At 42.0% G+C, this 17,394-nt stretch overlaps 1 protein-coding gene across 2 annotated transcripts in view; it reads left to right on the top strand.

Moving 5' to 3' along the window:
- Positions 1-75: 75 nt before the first annotated feature.
- Positions 76-17,394, top strand: part of NKD1 (NKD inhibitor of WNT signaling pathway 1) — a 108,661-nt gene continuing 91,342 nt past the window's right edge. For both annotated transcript variants that reach the window (XM_039721520.1, XM_039721519.1), the window contains exons 1-3: positions 76-555; positions 696-728; positions 1,035-1,192. In XM_039721520.1, the coding sequence (XP_039577454.1) occupies positions 531-555; positions 696-728; positions 1,035-1,192 (216 nt within the window). In that variant the 5' untranslated portion in view covers positions 76-530. The remainder of the gene's footprint in view (positions 556-695; positions 729-1,034; positions 1,193-17,394) is intronic.

Raw genomic sequence — 17,394 nt, 5'->3', positions numbered from 1 at the left:
CGAGTCCGCCCGGCGCCCCCGGGGCTGCGCGGAGCGGGGCCGGCCCCGCCGCCCGTGCCTGGCTGGAAGTGAAACGCGCCCCGGCTGCTGCTCCTTTTTCTTTTTTCTTCTTCTTCGTCTTCTTTTTTTTTTTTTTTTCCTTTTTCCTTTTTGAGCCTCCAAAAGGCTCACTCGCCCCTTTCATCTGCCGCCGCGGCCCAATGGGAAGGCGGAGGCTGCCTGCAAGTGGTCTAATCTCAATGAGGTGTCAATCATGTTCCCCGGTGGGTGAAGTAAGGTCTTTTGTAACCGCCTCTGTCTTTGGGAAAGAGAGGAGAGAGGAGGAAGGCTGGAGCGGAGAGGGGGACGCCGGACCGTGCTGCAGGAGAGGAGCTGAGATTTGAGCTCGCTTGTGTGTTAGCAGGGAGAAGCGGAGCACATGGATTTCTAAACACGCTGGGATTTTATATATCTACAAAAAATAACAACAAGCGAACCTGACCCTACTGAAAACAGTCAAATGAATCGTAATTGCAGATCAATGCAGAGAGATGGGGAAACTTCATTCGAAACATGGTTAGTTCCTTTCACTTGCTACTTCCTTAGCCCCTTCCCTTTATTCGGATTTTACTCGGTCTGTTGCTGTGATTTTATTCTGGTGTCTAACGATGTTCCTTTATTATTTCCCTCACACACTTTCCTCCGGATCTGCCTAGCTGCCGTTTGTAAACCCAGAGAAAGTCCAGAAGGTAGGGATGGCTCCTCACTGTTAGTAACTTTGAACGCCTTCCCCCGGTCCGGCTGCCCCCGGCCCCCTGCCCTCTCCCCTCAACTTTCCGCCGTGCTTTGCTCTCTGCGCGGCCGCCCCGGTGCCAGCCCCAGCCCTGGTGCCAGCCCCGGTGCCAGTCCCAGCCCCAGCCCCGGTGCCAGTCCCATTCCCGGCTCCAGCCGCGGTGCCAGTCCCGGCTCCAGCCCCGGCCGGGCGCGGGGATGGCCGCGGGGGTCGGGCGGGCTCTGCGGGCGGCTCAGCGGCGGCATTGTCCCCTCTTTTCTAGGTGATAGTTTTGCGGTGAACGCCTCTCTGGCTCGCAGAGGGCTGGAGGACTGGATGGTGAAGCAGAAATACTCCGGGGGCAGCAGCAGCGGCGGCAGCAGCTCGGGACTCCAGCACGGCTGCCAGCACCGCGCCGTGTGCAGGCTCTCCAGCGCCAGGGTATGTCAGCTTCCTCGCTGCCCCCCCGCCCCTTCCCTTTGAAATAGTGAAAAGCAAAAGCTCTTTCTACATCCCTCTTTGCCTCCCAAGGGGCGGTTGTGCAAAGGAAGGTTTTCTTTGCCCTAATGTTGCTCCGAGGCGCTGCCCCGTGGGTGGTTTCCTTCAGTCCTTTGATGAAGTTAGAAGCTTCAGAGCAAACTTGGTGAGGGTACAAAAGCCAGAGGAGTAAGGGAACCTGACTGCTGGTGTCTGGGCAGTACGATTAGAACAAAACCTTTCACAAACAGGAACAAACAATCTCTGGGGAAAGCCCAGCACCCAGCCAGTGTGCGATAGCTTGTGAGCCCTGATTAGTGCACAAGTTTGCCTGTGACATTTTGGCAGTCAAAGGCGAAGTCCCCGAAGAATTATTGTTATTTATTTGCTCTTTGCTAATAGCGTGAGGCTGACTTTCTCCACCAGAGTTACTGTGCCAGTTCCTTGTCCTGGCTGTTTCACTGGTCACTTTCCACCCCCTTCTCTTCCCTTCAGTTCTTCATGTGGAGCTGGGCTGGAGGGAACGTTTCAGTTGCCGTTTTCTTTTATTTATTTTTAATGTTGTCTCTTTAAACAAAGAGGCATGATGGGAGGTAAACAGACTTAACATTACTTAGATATGGTCCTCATAGTGTTTCAGGGTGTGATCCAGAGCTTATTGATGTTTACTGAAAGACTCCCATTGACTTTGGATCAAGCCCTGAAAGTTTCATCACTGGAAAGGTAACCTGAGAGATGGGGAGATTGGAATCTGTGCTTCCCAGCAAGCAGTGTGGCTTTGAAAGCACAAACAGAGCCAGGGCTACCAAACCTCCTGCAGGCTCTTTGCTTTGTTAGCTACCAGTTGTATTGTCAGAAGCCTGGACTTCTTGTGTCTCAGGAAAAATTCACTTGCAAGTCGAGAATGCTTCATTTTAGGTGGGATGTGTAAGTGAATACAACATGTGTGGTATGGGGAAAGCTAATAATGACATTTCATGTTCCACCAGTATTGTATTTTGAGGAGCATAAATTGTGTGAGAGTCACTAGAAGTAAAGATATTGATCTGTTGTAACTGATGAACATCATCACCTTCAACTTGCAGGTGTGAAGTGATATTTATTGTACTTTACTAGGAAACAATATGTTCAAAGAAAGAAGTTCTCATTAATAATAGTATGTACCATGATACAGATGCAATGAGTAACACCTGTTTTTAATTATTTTCTAATTATCCCAGTTTTTGTAAATCTTGGTTTTTACTTATGTTCTACCTTTCACATGTATGTTTTCTAGAAAAGAAGCTCAACTCGCTAAACTAAACATAGATTTAATATACAAGAGTTAAAGGTGAAAACTCCGACTTCAGTTTGTGAAATGTATTTTCTTCCACAAAGATGATTTGCTTTCTGAAAAGAAGAAAATATCTTTTGTCAAAAGTCCTTTCTATTCACAACCCTCTTCAGTTGGCAGTTTGAGGTCTGCTCAACTGGAATGACAGTAGAACAGTATTTCCCCTCTTACTGGAGAGAAAGTCCTCCTCTTGATGGCTCAGCAATTAGCAAGCCATTAGCTAAATATTAGTCTACAGTTTTAGTACATTATAAAACTGTAAATAGGTTTAACTGTGTTTAAAAGCACTGTTCCCATGAGACCTTTTACTGTCATCCTTATATGTTTCTGAATGTTCAAAAATATTTGCAGTTTATTGCCTAATGTATTTGGTAGTATCTGTGTGCATGTGTAGCCTGCTTGTTGATTTAGTTTAATTGTCATCCTGTCACAGGCACACTGTGACAGCTACATTAAAGTTCCTTTAAAATATGAACTTTTGGAATATGGAAGGATGCATTTCTAATCCTACATTGGAACCAGATGTGCCATATGTACAGTCATTTTGACAAGGATTACGGAGTCACAGCTATTGACTCCATAACTGAGACTGCATGGCTGCTTCTCTTCTGAGATCTCTTTGATCTCTTGTATAATTATACCAAGATACAAAGGGAATTGTAGCCTAACCTCTTGGTTCTTTGGTCTCCTCAAGATGTAGAAATAGTAGTTTCTTCTGCTAATGGTTAGTCACGGGGTTGTGTGGGACAATGCAGTAGTCCCCAATAGTGCACTAGTGTTGCACTTGAATTTACCTTACCGTGCTTGGATCTTCTCCTTACTGCTGCAAAATTCATCCTAAAATATTCAATAAGCTTACAAGGCTCTGTGGAATGGTACAGTTTTATTGTGTCACAGCTGAAACTGTGACTTCTCAGTAAAATGTAGGTTTTTTGCCCCAAAATAGATCCCAAGTTACTGTGTTTGTGACTTATGGCAGAAAGAGCTAGATCAAACACTCGTGTAAATGTCTGCATTCACAGAAGCATACAGCTGTGTTAAAAAAACAATGGTCCTAGAAATAATTTTCCTAGTAGGAATCCTTAATCAGCGCTTTGTTGATGATGATTTTGTTAGTATGTAGGGCCTGTTTGGTGAAATTCAGTTTACTTCCAAAGACCTGTTGATGGGAGAGGAGAGCACCTAGCCTGAAGAACGCCCAAGACTGAACATTCAAAATTTGAATAATTTTAATCAAAACTTGGATGTGATAGTACACTTTGATTTATTTTACTGTCTACAAGCCAAAAATCCTGTATTGGTTGTAGTTGGAAGGCTGTTTCTCTCAAGAACAGACAGTGAATTGTTCTGCTAAAGTTAGTCATCCAGGGGAGATGACACTGAAGTTCAGGGGATTCATCCAGTGTTTTACAAGAGGAATGAGTGACTAATACACGAAAGCAGTAAAGTTTCATTTCTAGTCCTCTCTAGAATGATTGAATTTACAATTGTTGTGGAGGGGAGGTCTTTACATCACTTCACTCAAGGAGAGTTCCATTATAGGACCGCTTTCCTTCTGAGCAGAAGTTTTGAGAATTTCTCAATTAGAGAAGACTTCCCTCAGCTGATGTGTTGTCCCTGTCGTGTCCTGTCCGTCTGTCTCTCCCCTCCAGTTCACTGAAAGAACAGTACTTAGTGTCCAGCTGTTGCAGAAGCCTTGTGCGAGGGCTCTGCTGGTGCATGGTTGGGTGAGGCGTGGGCCGGGCGGGGAGCGTGTCCGGGGCGAGCTGTGCTGTGTGAGCTGTGCTGGGGGAGAGCTCCGAGCTCCTTAAACCATTGCCACCCGCCCAGCAGGGGCTGCTCTGCTCCAAGGGTTTCAATGACTCCGCGGGCCAGGGCTGCCCGCAGCTTCCACATCGTCAAGGATTAAAGAGAAAAGGAATTCTGTTGCCTCCATGAAAAGTATGAGGTCCAGAGTCATCTTCTGGTTTCAAAGCTAATTGAAACCACTGAGGCTGTAAATCTGCTAGCAACTGAATACACTTCTTTTGCTGCTTTATGAACGAGTTAACTTGTATCCAGAAAGGTTTTTCTGATACTGTGGATTATCCTGTATAATTCTTAAGCTTAAATTTATTCAGTGTGTTTACTTTTACAAACTATTTTTGGAAATCAACATTGTTTGCAAATATTCATGTATTTATTTATTTAACTGAGAAATGGTTCTATGCTAGAGGGGGGGAATATTAAATATGACATTTGCTTAGTTCCATTTACTTTTATCTTCAAAGCCATAAGAAATTTTACTAGATTCTTGTGCGTCTCATTGACATCTGTGCTTGGGAATGGAAAAAATATCCTATTTTTAATTAAATTTCAAACCAGCTCTCAGTGAGCCACATTGTAGGTAATCATTTTAGGTAAAATAGAAATGACTTCAGCTTGCAACTTCCACTGGGCTCGTTGGTACTATGCTCCTCATGTTCAACCCTAATTGATATTAATTAGAGTTGAGTATCTGGTTTGGGACTAACACAGTATGAAATTCTGAGGCGCATCAGTCCTTCAGAGGTGGGGCTTGCTCTCCATTTGTTCTGTGCCTGTAACTGCCAGTGACATTAATGGGCATTCCTTGCATGGCTGAGAGGAGACAACACCAGTGTCAACTTCACTGCTCCTCTAGTATGATCAATCTTAAATTAAAAAAGAAGCCCTTCCCAGTCCCCCACTGTTAAATAGTGTGTGTGTGTGTGTGCATATTAAAAATACATCACCTTACAGAAGATACAGCTGGGTAGGTCATTAATCCAAAATGAAAATAATAAACAGAAATGAGACTTTTTTAGTGTTATGTACATAGTATGGCTTAAAGGCTGTTGAAATGCAAGATTTAATTGTAGCACTACTTTGGGGTCATTTCATGGGTAAAGTGACATTTGAAAGACTGCCTTCTTACTGGTATGGTGACAAGAGCAATGAGAGTTTCCTTGGATGTTATCTTGTGTGATTGCTTGAAGTGATCTTTTTAAGTGAAATATTTCCAAGTCCATTAATGTCAGTACTATATAAATAATTATTTTTATTGACTCTGAATATTTAAATGAACAACAGCCTCAGCAGTTCTCGATATTGGTATGACTAGAAAGTATTTTAGTACATAAAAATATTGTCTATGGCATTTAAAATAAAATTACCAAACTTTGTATTGAGAGAGAGAGAAAAGCAGAATCTTATTTAGTGTTGAAATTTGGTGCCAACAAACCAAGATAATTTAATTAGTGGTGTACATAGTATATCTTGACAGCTCTGGTTTGGGAAAATTATAATATGAATATTAACAATCAAAGAGTCTCTGAAAGTATTAGTGCCATGGTGATGAGATTAGTGAATTGGCCAATACTGTAGCAGAAAGCTGGATTCCAAGGGAATTATCCTTGAATGATACCAGTTGGTGCAATTAAAAGCCACAATTCAGTTGCCATATGGAAAGTGTTAGGCATCCTTATATAGTTTCAAAGCTATGTGCCAGAGGTTAAATTGACATATGAAGAAAAGCATAAATTAAATATTTTGTGTTATGAAATTAAAAGTTGATTTTGCTTGAGCCATATGGAGGAGGTAGATGGAAGACTGTCTGTATTTCATCAGGGCTTGTTTTATAGGTGTTTCAGATTTAATGTGGTGCACTTTTAATTTGGCATGTTGATTGGAAAGCCGAATGGCCCATGAAGTTTCTGCAAACAATCTCATTAAAGGAACTTGTTTTTTTGATCTCTAACAACCCACTTTCTCCCACCCCCGCCAAAGTGCAGTTACTTAGGTTGATGTTTGTAAGAAGAAAACGTATTCTCTGTAGTAGCTGGGTCAAGTCCTCATCTGTGTCTTGTGGGCGCCTGGTAGTCCCTGTTGGCTTAGTGAAACCTTAATTCTTCTAAATGAGAAGGCCTTGGTTATGGAGTGTATTCTCTTCTGTAATCCAGGATGAAAAGTAACAGCAATGTGTTATATTCTTTAATGTCTTAAATGTAAATAGTGCAGTCCAGACTTCACACTAAAACTTCAGTTATAACAAAAATGGGATGTTTATAGCACATGATTGTCGACATACAGGAATGTTCTTTACAGCAGCATTCATTAACAGAAGGGCTTTCTGTAGGTTTGGGATCTGTAATAAGACCCAGGAGGAGCTCAGTAAGTAGCTATTTGTATGCACCCTTCAGAAGAAGATCTCAGTTGACTTTTATGGTTTCTTTTGAGTTGAGTTATGAACAGAGGAAAGAGAAGTCTCTTGAGTACTGAAACTTTGTAGGAGTTAGTTTTTCCAAAGTTGGGGAAATAATTGTTCGGAGATGATATTTAAATCAGAATGGAACATTGCTCCCAGTGCTGCAGATGTTGGCCTTTATAGAAATCCTTGCAGACAGATTTTGCTTCGTGAATGTCAGCATCAAACCCTGGTTGGAAAGCAAATGGTAGATGTTCAGACATACAAAATACTTGAAGTTGTTATTTTGGTTTTTGTTTTTTTCTTTTTTTTTAATGGAACTACTTTTTCTTCATATACCAGTTACTTTGAATACTAGTGAGTTATCTATAAATATCACATAGTTTGAAATCTTTTCATGGAAAATGAGGTAAAATTTTAGTTAAAAAAATTAATGTGAAGGAAAGGTCAAATATACATTCTCTGTGAATTTATTTAGTCGTATCTGCCAACACTGGCAGCAAAACCAAGCCTGTATTTACTCCTACAGCTATGGGAGACTGAGTTGGACTGTATTGCATTCAAGAATTACTAACAAAGTTCCAAATGCAAAATCTTCACTGTGTCTGATTTTTGAGCCAGCAAAACGTGTTTGTATTGCAGTATCTCATGACATTTCTGTTGCAGTGGTGGAAGGCCAGTGATGTTAGCTGTGGTGAAAGATAATGTAAGCTAAGAGAAAGGGGAAGTGATTTGTGTACCTTCAACCACTGCTCTCCTGGTGTCTCTGCAAGGGGTGCTCTTGTACAGGGCATTCCCTTTCTGTAGTCTTCTGGATTTACTGTCATCAGAGCAATATGGCTGTTTTTTGCTGCCATGTAACCTGATGTCCACTGTTTAATAAGGTGATCCATTGGCTTGCCATGGGACTTGGCTTTCCAGCAGCCTTATGTCTGTAAGCAAGTGTTCAACTGGATCCCCTTATCTCTTTGTCTCCCATCACCTGGTAGGTGCCCATCGTCCATCAGGAATCCTTGTGCTTTAGCCATACAGAATCGAATTGTTTAAGGAACAGAGTGCTGCAGTGTCTTTTGGGGAGGTCCTGTAGCACTTTAGAAGTCCTGTAGCACTGTAGAAAAGGTGCTGAGAGGGGCCCTCATCAATGTCTGTCAGTATCTGGAGGGAGGGTGTCAACAGGCTGAAGTCAGGCTCTGCTTGGTAGTGCTAAGTAATAGGAGAAGAAACAACTGGAGTAAGCTGATGCACAGAAATTTCCACCTGAGCATGAGGAAGAGTTTCCTTCTAGTGCAGTGACCAAGCACTGGAAGAGGTTGTCCAAGAGGCTGTAGAGTCTCCCCTCACTGGAGAGATTCAAGAACCTTCTGGACACAATCCTGTGGCCTGTGCCCTGGGATGGCCCTGCTGGAGCAGGGAGCTTGGACTGATGTGGTCCCTTCCAATCTGAACCACTCTGCAATTCTGTGGCTTTTTGCCTATTGTACATTATAGGGCAATAAAGGATTGTTTTGGTCTGTACAACTTCTGGTGGTATAAATATTTTTGCTCCTCTGATGACCAGACAGTGGCCACAGGAGACTGAAATGCCATCAGTGCCTGAGAAGCTCCTCAATGGCCAAGAAGAGCCCTGTAAAAATACACTTAAAGGGTCCCAGCAGACACCAACCCCTCAGCAGGGGGAGCAGAGGATCCTGTGGTTCCTTAGTTCAAACCAAGGTCCCTGCCAAACATACATGAAAAGTGGTTATTGCCTAAACCTAGGGCTATTGTTAATAAAGTTTAATACTTGTGAACCAGGTATCAGGCATGCAGTTCTTCTGCTTTTTGTCAATGCTCCAATAATTTGGTAATTTTGTCCAATAACCCTCCTTAGTCTGAGAATGCAGTGGACTCTGAAACTCATTGAGTTGACTGATGGGGTGTGGATGTCTTGATTACATCTTGAAAGGGGACATCTACCAACCTTACTTTCAGTTTGAGTGTGTTTGGATTTAAATGCAGACTCAGTGGCTCTCTTTTCTTGTGTCATTTGCAGTGAGAATGCCTTGAGAATCTGAGATCCTCCCTTAAATGTTCAGTTATGTTTTGAGCAAAATTTGCAGCATAGGACATTTAAGGTGCCTAGAATTTTCAGCCATGTATCCTTTGACTTCTGGCTAACAAAAGCAGGCAGTGTATGTTGCTTTAGCTCAGAGGTGGATTGGCATGTGGTCAGAACAGTCTGTGCACTGTCCATCCAGAGAAATACTTTGTATTTTGTGATTAGGGTGGAATTTAATGCATTTGGGGGCATTACTGTGGCAGCTTTAAAGGGATTAAGTATATTGAGGTTCCTATTAAAGTATAACATTGTGATTCAAGATCTGTGAAAGAAAATCATGCATGGGTGTTTGATCTTGGGGTGCAGCCACACATGCTGTGAGGCATAAAATAAGGGGATAGACTCAGTAGGGAAGTGACAGAACAAAGTACCGTCTTGCAGGAGAAATGGGATTTGGGAGCAGCCTCGGATCTTTTGATCCACACTCTGATGCGAATGATGAGTGGTACGGAGGTGACAGATTTGTCTTGGGGGAGGAAGGAGAACGGTGGGTAGTGTGTCACATTGCCCTCGGAGATAGTTTGCTGTCTGATTCCCCAAAGATTTGATAGTGGTAGGTAAGGACTAAGCTGCTTCTTGTCCTATCTTAAAAATCTTTCATACTTCCAGGACAGTTAGTTTCAAGAGAGTTAGGTAAAGAGGGTGGTAGCTGTAAGGCTGAGCCTTGTGTGTTGTGTGAATAGGAAGAACAAATGCCTGTTTGGGGGAGTGGGGGTTTTCTCTGAGCAGTGTCCCAGCCCTGAGCTCACAGAATGACAAGCAGTCTCTGTATTGTGTAAGATGCTGCGGTTAAGCCTGTATCAGTGTTTCTGTAATAAACTAATCTTTTTGAAACAATAAATAATAATTCTGTCTGTGAACTTTCCAAGTCTCTCTCTGTTCGTGTAGCGTACGTGTGTATACACTACGGACACTCATTCCCCTGGAAAGAGAGAACATCACAGTCTAGCAAACAGAATATCTGTCATTCCAGCTGAGCAAAGGTCTAAGGCAATAACCCAAAATATCCTGGAAGAAATTCTAAAAAGCATTGAAGAAATCAATCGTCTGATCCTAGAGGAAGGTCTTTGATGTACTCCTGGTAAGTTTATACTGGGAGCCTGCCTATTTATGGTCAGCCATAGACTTTCTATATGAAAAGTGGATCAAATAATTTCATAAGCTCCTGCTGTAAAAAAAGATGGTTGATAATTTTCTAAAGTGTACACACTGTTTAAATGTAGATTGTGGCTTTTAGCAGAAGGCCAGGTGGGGAGGAAAGGCTTTTCAAAACAAGTACCTACAGGAAAATAAATAATACTTTGATATTTTTTCCCATGGAAAAACTGTGCCTCATTTAGCCATCCTGAATATTTAATTTTATTTTGAGGATAAACTTCATAGGTTATCTCAGTTAAAGCCACTTTTATTTATGCAAAGCTTATGTGCAAGGTCTTGTTCCTGATGTGGATATATATGTAAAATGAGTTTTTTCAAATACCATACATAAATTACATTTAAATGTGTATTTTTAACTAGCTCAGTTAGGTAAGACTGTTTCTATAAATTTTAAAAATTCTACATTATTTCTGTGATGCTTTGATGCAAAAGTCGTGCTGTAATAGAGGGGAAGCTTCTCATTGGTTTTAGTGGTTTTGTATTGGGTTCTGTGCCACATCAGTGGAAGACAAGGGAAGGTTCAAGAGACTAATATTCTTTTAATCTGGCAGCTACATTGCTGGTATAATGGCAGTGTGTTTTCCCCTGCAGATGCAGTTTATCTGATCATTTTATGACAGGTTCACAAAAGTTTTTCCCAGCTGTACTGCCACTTAAATTCCCATTTGTAATTAGCAATGTAATTTTCCAGATAGGTTTAAAAAGCATGTTTTGAAAGAGGCTATTCCCACAGCACTCCTTAATACCCATTAAAATGCCACATTTTTATTGTATGAAGGTGTTTTTTTATCTAATTAGGTTGGTTTGTTAACGTATTGAACCACAGTATCTTTTTTTTTTCCTTCTACTCTAAGGGTGTTTTCAATCATTTATTTATGACTAATAGGAAGCACACAAAATCTTTAACTCTGGACTAATGTACAGCAAAAAGAAGTAAATGAGATCTCTTCCTGTGTAAGCTATTGTACAGGGCTTTACTTTAAAGACAGTTGCTCTCAGGCTGCAATGTGGTGATGTGTAACAGAAAAGAAAGAAAAACCTCTAGCATTTGGAAAGGAAGTATTGTATTCATTGATGCTATATAGACTTCACTGGAATTTGGTCATCAGCCTTACCATGGCACTCTTTTCCAGATGAGTGTTTGATTTTTTTTTTTTTTAAATGCCATTTAGGAAAAAAAATAGTTGTGAGAACTCTACTGAAATTCAGAAGTAAGGCACAGTGAAGCAGCTCTGTGTCCTTGGACATTTGCTGCTATTCAGGAGGGACCAGCTAGACTGCAGCATGCAGGTGTTTGTGCTTATTCATTAAACCTACATGTGTTCAAATACAGAACAAACCTCTGCTAAAACAATCAGTCCTTAATCTATGGCCACCTCTGATTTTTCCCATTCTGGAAAGACAGAAACCAAAGGCCCTGCAGTGGGAAGCCCCCTAGATTTGTCAGTAATTGAATAACAGACAATGGGTAATGTCCTGTGGGAGAAGCAGAAAGGCTGTGGGGTCCCTTATTAGCTCTGCAAGAGTAATCTGACCCTCCTCATGTGTTTCTGATGGTAACACTGGCAGTCCTGTCTCCTCAAAAATGAGGAGAATTTCACCACCACTGGGGAAAGTAGGAAAGCTTGTCAAACACAGAAGTGCAGAATGGTTAGATGAGAGAAATGCTAATGATGTGCCTTTAGGGGTATGTTTTAAGAAAGGGAAGAGTCCTGGCCTGGTGTGCAGTCTGAGTGTCTCCTAATACCAGCAGGAACTCTATCCAAAGGCAGGGTGAGGCTTGCCCCTTCCACAGTCTCAACTGACATGGGCTCTAGTCGAGCTCATCTGCTACTGCACATCAATCCCAGTATCCAGCAGTGAGCACTGGGCAGCCACTGCTGCCTTCAGTTAGAAACTTCTGAGAGGCACTCCAGCCTGAGAGAGTGCCAGATCAGGGGGTGGATGTGCTTTAAATGGGGCTGGCACAGCTCACTGGTGCTAGCGGGCTGGGTGCTGATGGCAGAGCTGGGCAGAGGGAGCTAACTTTGCTAGAAAAGTCTTCTGATGTTCAGTGTTACCTGTGTGTAGGTAGGAGAGGAAAAAGCCCCTTGTGTTACCTGGACTTGGCCTTGCACAGCCAAGGATCTTCCTTCTCCTGCCAAGGGTGATGAGCAGCATTCTGTGTGATGCCTGCCTGCATTCCTGACTCTGTTTGTGTGTGTGCAGCTTTGCAGTGGCCCTTCTTGCAGGGTGATGCCTTCCCTGTGTGTCAGCACTGCTGTGGCCAGGGACAGGGGCTTTTCTTCTGCTGACCAAGGTCTGCTACTGGCTGGGTTTCCCCAAACTTCACGTGTCTGCTGGAACTGCCTGCCTGTGCTGTACGGAGGGGGAAAGGTACATGGCTTTGCCACGCCGTTTTGTGACTGTGCTGTTGATAGGAGAGATTTTGGAGTGAGTGATTTTGGTGGAATACAAAGGGTTACGTTGTTGAAGTTACCCAGGCGCCAATCCACTGGCACACCGCAGGTGATCTCGGAGTGAATGTTGTTTAAAGCGCCTGTCCCACGGTTTCACAAATGTGCTCTGACCAGAGGATGTTTTTCTAACTTCAAAGGGCTTCTCAGGCTGGCTCGGTGCCTCACAGACTGAGTCCACAATTCCTCTCTGCTCATGATGTGTTCTAACCATGTGTGATTTTTTTGGTATGTGATGTTTTCTTAAAGAGGCATTGACCTGTGTTCAAGTGAAACTTGCTCTTAAGCTTGTAAACACAAACTTGTCGTGTGGGCAGTTTTCATCCTAACTTGATATGTGTATTTTTAATTTTTTTTCAAGAGCAAGAATAGATATCAAAAGCAGGGATAATTTATAGGGGGAAAAAAAAGAAATAAACTTGCAGCAGCCTTTTGAGTTGCACCATCCGGAGTATTTTCATTGAAGATCAAAGTGTGTGTCCTTTGCTGGCCATAAGGAGAAGAGCGTGTTCCCACCTGGGCACTGGGAGTGTTACAGTGGCTGCTTTGTCCAAAATGTGCCTTGGCACAAGGAGTGTGCAAGGGGGTAAAGCAAGGCAAGGAGCAGTAGAAAGCAGAAAGAATTTAGGACAATTGGGAGTGACCTAATTTTTTTTCTTTTCTTCTCTCCTTCTTTAACAATGTTATATTAAATTAAACTTTTAGGAACATGTTTGTATGTCTTTAAATATTAAAGGTTTCTTTTTCTTCTGTAGTACTTTGTAGTGGAGTTTTTTGAGGGGGGCTACATTTGCTTTTTAGCAGTGAGAATTAGAAATGGCTGAGATTTTGTAGGCCAAATCCTTTTGCTGTTGAAGTTCAGTAACTCTCTGTTAATTCTGCTGAGAGCAGGATTAGGCCCTAAAATATCTTCTGAGCTACACTCTGCTACATTAGGTGTGGTTGTGGATCTGGGAAGGTTTAGTTAGTGTTCACTTAAGTTGCACTGGTGGACACTATTTTTGGCAATATTGTTTGCACTTAGTAAGGCTAGAAGGAGTAGGTTAGTTTGAAGTTTCAAAGTAATAATTCTTAGTTTACTGTAACTGCTATTATAGATGGGTTTGAGTTATTAAAAACCCCCAACAAAAAAACCCAAAAAACACAGCAGCAAAACAAACTCTTTCTTCAAAGAAACCAATACCTTGCAAGCCAGACCATAATACTTTCTGTTTGGCAAGGGATTAGGAAGTATCATCTGCTGTGGGAGTAAAACATCACACTGTGAATGGCATGCCGTGAACAATGTATCTCAGCTGTGCAGTGAAGGTTTGCTCCTCTTGAGTAACAGTACTGCAAACTAGCACTTAATAATTAATCCTGCTTTCAGATGCAGCTGATCCCAAGGTCTTCATCCAGATGAAACCCTGGAGAAGTCAGTGATGTCTGGGACCTAAGCCCTAGCAGCAAATAACCTGTGCTGCCCTGCCATCCCATGGCTATCAACAGGAACCATCCCACCACGTTTATTTTGGCTGGTTTTAAAGCAGGTGGCCAGAATGAGTTCCTAGTTTCAAAGTCACAGCTGCTGCTTTGAAATTGTGTAAGAAGGGCTTTGGTTTCTTAACACAAAATAACTGAGCTGCTGTTTAGTATTAGAGCATCATTATTCTGGGAAATGCACTCTTCATTTTAAAAATATCTTCCCTATGGAAGGTGAAAGTTTATACCTCATGATTCTAAGGTCAAAGAACTGAAATGGTTCCTTGTTTGACTGATGATTGTAAATACTTAAGAATTGCTCAGTGACTTGACATGAGTGGAGATAGTTTTAAAATTGATAGTACTATTACTACAGAATTACTGCAGGGATCTCTTGTTTGTTGGCATTAAGTAAATTAGGGGAGGACTGTTTTGGGCAACTGTAACTTCAGAGTTTTCTCCTTTAACTCAATGTCTTTGTGGGAGTTGTCCCCAAAAGATTATAAGTCTATCATTAAATCAATTAAAAGACCAAATGGACTTTATACCATCACAGTAATGATACTGTGATTAAGTAGAAGGAAATGTTCCATTACAAATCCCTATTTTGTCTCCTTGTAAAATTTTATTTTAAAATGAGCCATCTTGGGTGACTTTTTCAGTAGCGTCAGCAACAGTGTCAGCAGAATGGTGAATTTGTGTCGCTGGAAGTATAAAGAGAATTCATGAAGGAGTTTGTGTTAAGCATAGTTTTCTTTTTTTATAAAAAAGGATTCTATTCACTGTGGTTTTTTTTTTTTCTTCTTTTGTATTCCTTGCCACCTTATGATATTATAATGCTTTTTGCCTACTTTCAAAATTTCAAGATATATATTTATAAAAAATATATGTCATGTAAGCCTTTTTCTAGTGTAAGAGAAAGTACATTTTATGCAAGGTACACAGCATGGGGCTTTCTGGGCCTTCAATCTCATTTGATCCTGTCTCACAAGAAATGCATCAAACAGGAATGAGCAAAATGCAGTCCCCTCAGACTGGGTGAAAATGTTCTCCTAAGAAAGAAGACGAGAGAGGGCTGGTGAGAGGAAAGGCTTGACCTCTCCTCTAAATGGAGGCGTGAAAGAAACAAGTGGACAGAGGAGGGGAGTGCATCTTCAACTTACGTAGACAGGCTTGGTAAAGGATGGAAAGGGCAAAATTAGGGTATTGGGGACACAGTTGAAGAAATTAGTTCAATTTGCATGCATACAGTATAACAAAATCACTGACTTGGTTGTTAAGGGGGAGAGGTGAGAATGGGCACATCAGAAGTCCAACCAGTACAGATGGGATAATCTGGGCTGTGCCCTTAATCTCTTTTATTTCAATTTTAAAATAATTTTTTGTATTTTCTTGGGACTGAAATTTCTAGTAGCTCAGTCTGTTGGGAGCTGCGTGTTCTAGTGCAGCACTTCTTAGAGTTACCCATTTGCACATGGTGCTGGACCATGTTTTATATTCAGGTGTGTGTGGCAGAAAGATCCCTCGAGGTCAAAGCTGTCCATGGTTCAGACACAGGCTCTGATAACAGGAGGGGTTTCTCCTAACTGGGCTGCTGGTGTTGCCCCTAGGGTCTCTGCTTAGTGGTTGGGATTTTCATGTGTAGGATGTCAGTCCTGTGGTGCTTAAGGAGGTGGGGTAATAGGTTAAACACAGCTCTCTTAAGCTCTCTGGGTCGAAAGGTAGGTAGGCTTTGAAGTCATCTGAGATTAGCAGACTGGTGTGGCGGCTGGGATGTGGAGCTGGGAGGTGTTTGTGATGTGGGTGGCCAGGGATGGACAGCACTGCTGTGGTGTTACCTGGTCTCTGACACTCTGAATTGATGCCTTAGGAGTGACATCCAGGAGCCATGCACTCTAGTCCAGATCCTAGCTTCAAGTGTCTATTTTTTCTAAAGTTGTTCATATCCTCACAGAGACCCAAAATAGCTGAACACTTGCCACTCATTTAATCTCATTTGTCTTCTCTCAGAACCTACTGATTTTATCCACTTTTCTCCACCTTCCCCATCACAGAAATATTTATAGTTCATTAAGAACTTCAATGTCAGCTGTACTCTTAATTCATTGCTATGTTTTTATGACCAAGCCAGGTATTTATCACCTACTTTCCTGAGCAAAGTCAGAATGAAAGAGAATGTTTGAATTCTCCTTGAAGTTTATATAATCTCTCCTTGCAAAATAGCCCAACCTCTTACATTGTTTCTTTTGATCTACAGTAATCTTCCTAAATGTTTCAGAAAGGGCCCTTTCTGAACTGTCCAGCTCTTTTTACAATCCAGTGGCTCAAGAAGTCTAATTCTAAAACGTTTTTCTTAATCAAAGCAGTTCTGACATATAGAGAGAAAAGATATTTTACTTCCCAGTGATGCTGATGAGACTTTGGACAAGGATGTACAAGGTGGTGAGAGGGATGTGTTTTTCATGTATGAGGTGAATCTCCACTCTCATGGAGGCCTGTCCAAGGATTTGTGCATTCAAGTGATGTGGACTTCCTGCTTTTTGCTCTACTTTGCTCTTGGTATGCATATAAAGTCAGGGCAAGATTAATAGGAATGTAGGGACAGAGTTTATGGCTGGCATGTGTGTAAATAGAATAGGTATAAAATACAGCATGAGGTTTGTTCAAATTCGACTGAAGACAAGCTCTGATGCACCAGTTAGACTGGAAGCTTTGCAAGGAAATTAAGTTTTTCTGGTGTTTGCTTGAATAATGAAATTACCCTCTCTTGAAGGTTATTCTCTGGAGCAGCAGAGTTTGTACATGAGTGAAATGCATGTCAAAATGTTTACAAAGAACTGAAGTGGGGTGGTGAGTCAAAGCAGTGGGCTTTTCTTTGGACTGGCTTTGTAATGGAGAGCCTTATAATGAGGGTGAACTATGCCTCCCATCCGCGGGCCTTTGTGCTATCTGGAGCACAAAGTGGGGCAGGTTTACAGGTTAATTAACACCTCTTCCCTCCTCCTTTGGGTCTGTCTGTGATGCATCACCCACGGTCGTGTTAAAAGGCCTGATAGTGACTGATGGTTAGTGACTGATGGTTAGTGATGGGTACTCCCAAGCTTTTTAGTTGGTCCTGCTAAATTCTCTGCTGGGAATGTAATTTGTTCTTTTAAACAATAGAGAGCACAGCTAAATATATGGTGCTGAAGAGGCACTTGTTGTCCTGTCAGCCTGGCAGCAGTGAGCACACCCCCAGAGCTGCATGTTGCAGCCAGGCACATCCCAGTCTGTAGCTTCCCTGCTCCCCACTCCTTGTAAGTATGAAGAGAATTCAGGCATATTCTGCCTCTCTAAAGAGGATTTTATAGTATCTCAAACCCCTTTGTTATGTATTTAAGGATGATTTCTCTGAATATTGAATTGTAAGGATGGTTTTAATCTAGCAGCTCTGTGGTTTTGGAGAATTTGGTCAGT

Source organism: Passer montanus, unplaced genomic scaffold (genome assembly GCF_014805655.1).
Source record: "Passer montanus isolate IOZ18808 unplaced genomic scaffold, ASM1480565v1 scaffold45, whole genome shotgun sequence".
NCBI classification, from domain to species: Eukaryota; Metazoa; Chordata; class Aves; order Passeriformes; family Passeridae; genus Passer; species Passer montanus.
The sequence above is the reverse complement of the archived record's forward strand: the minus strand, read 5'-3'. Positions and strand labels throughout refer to the sequence as shown.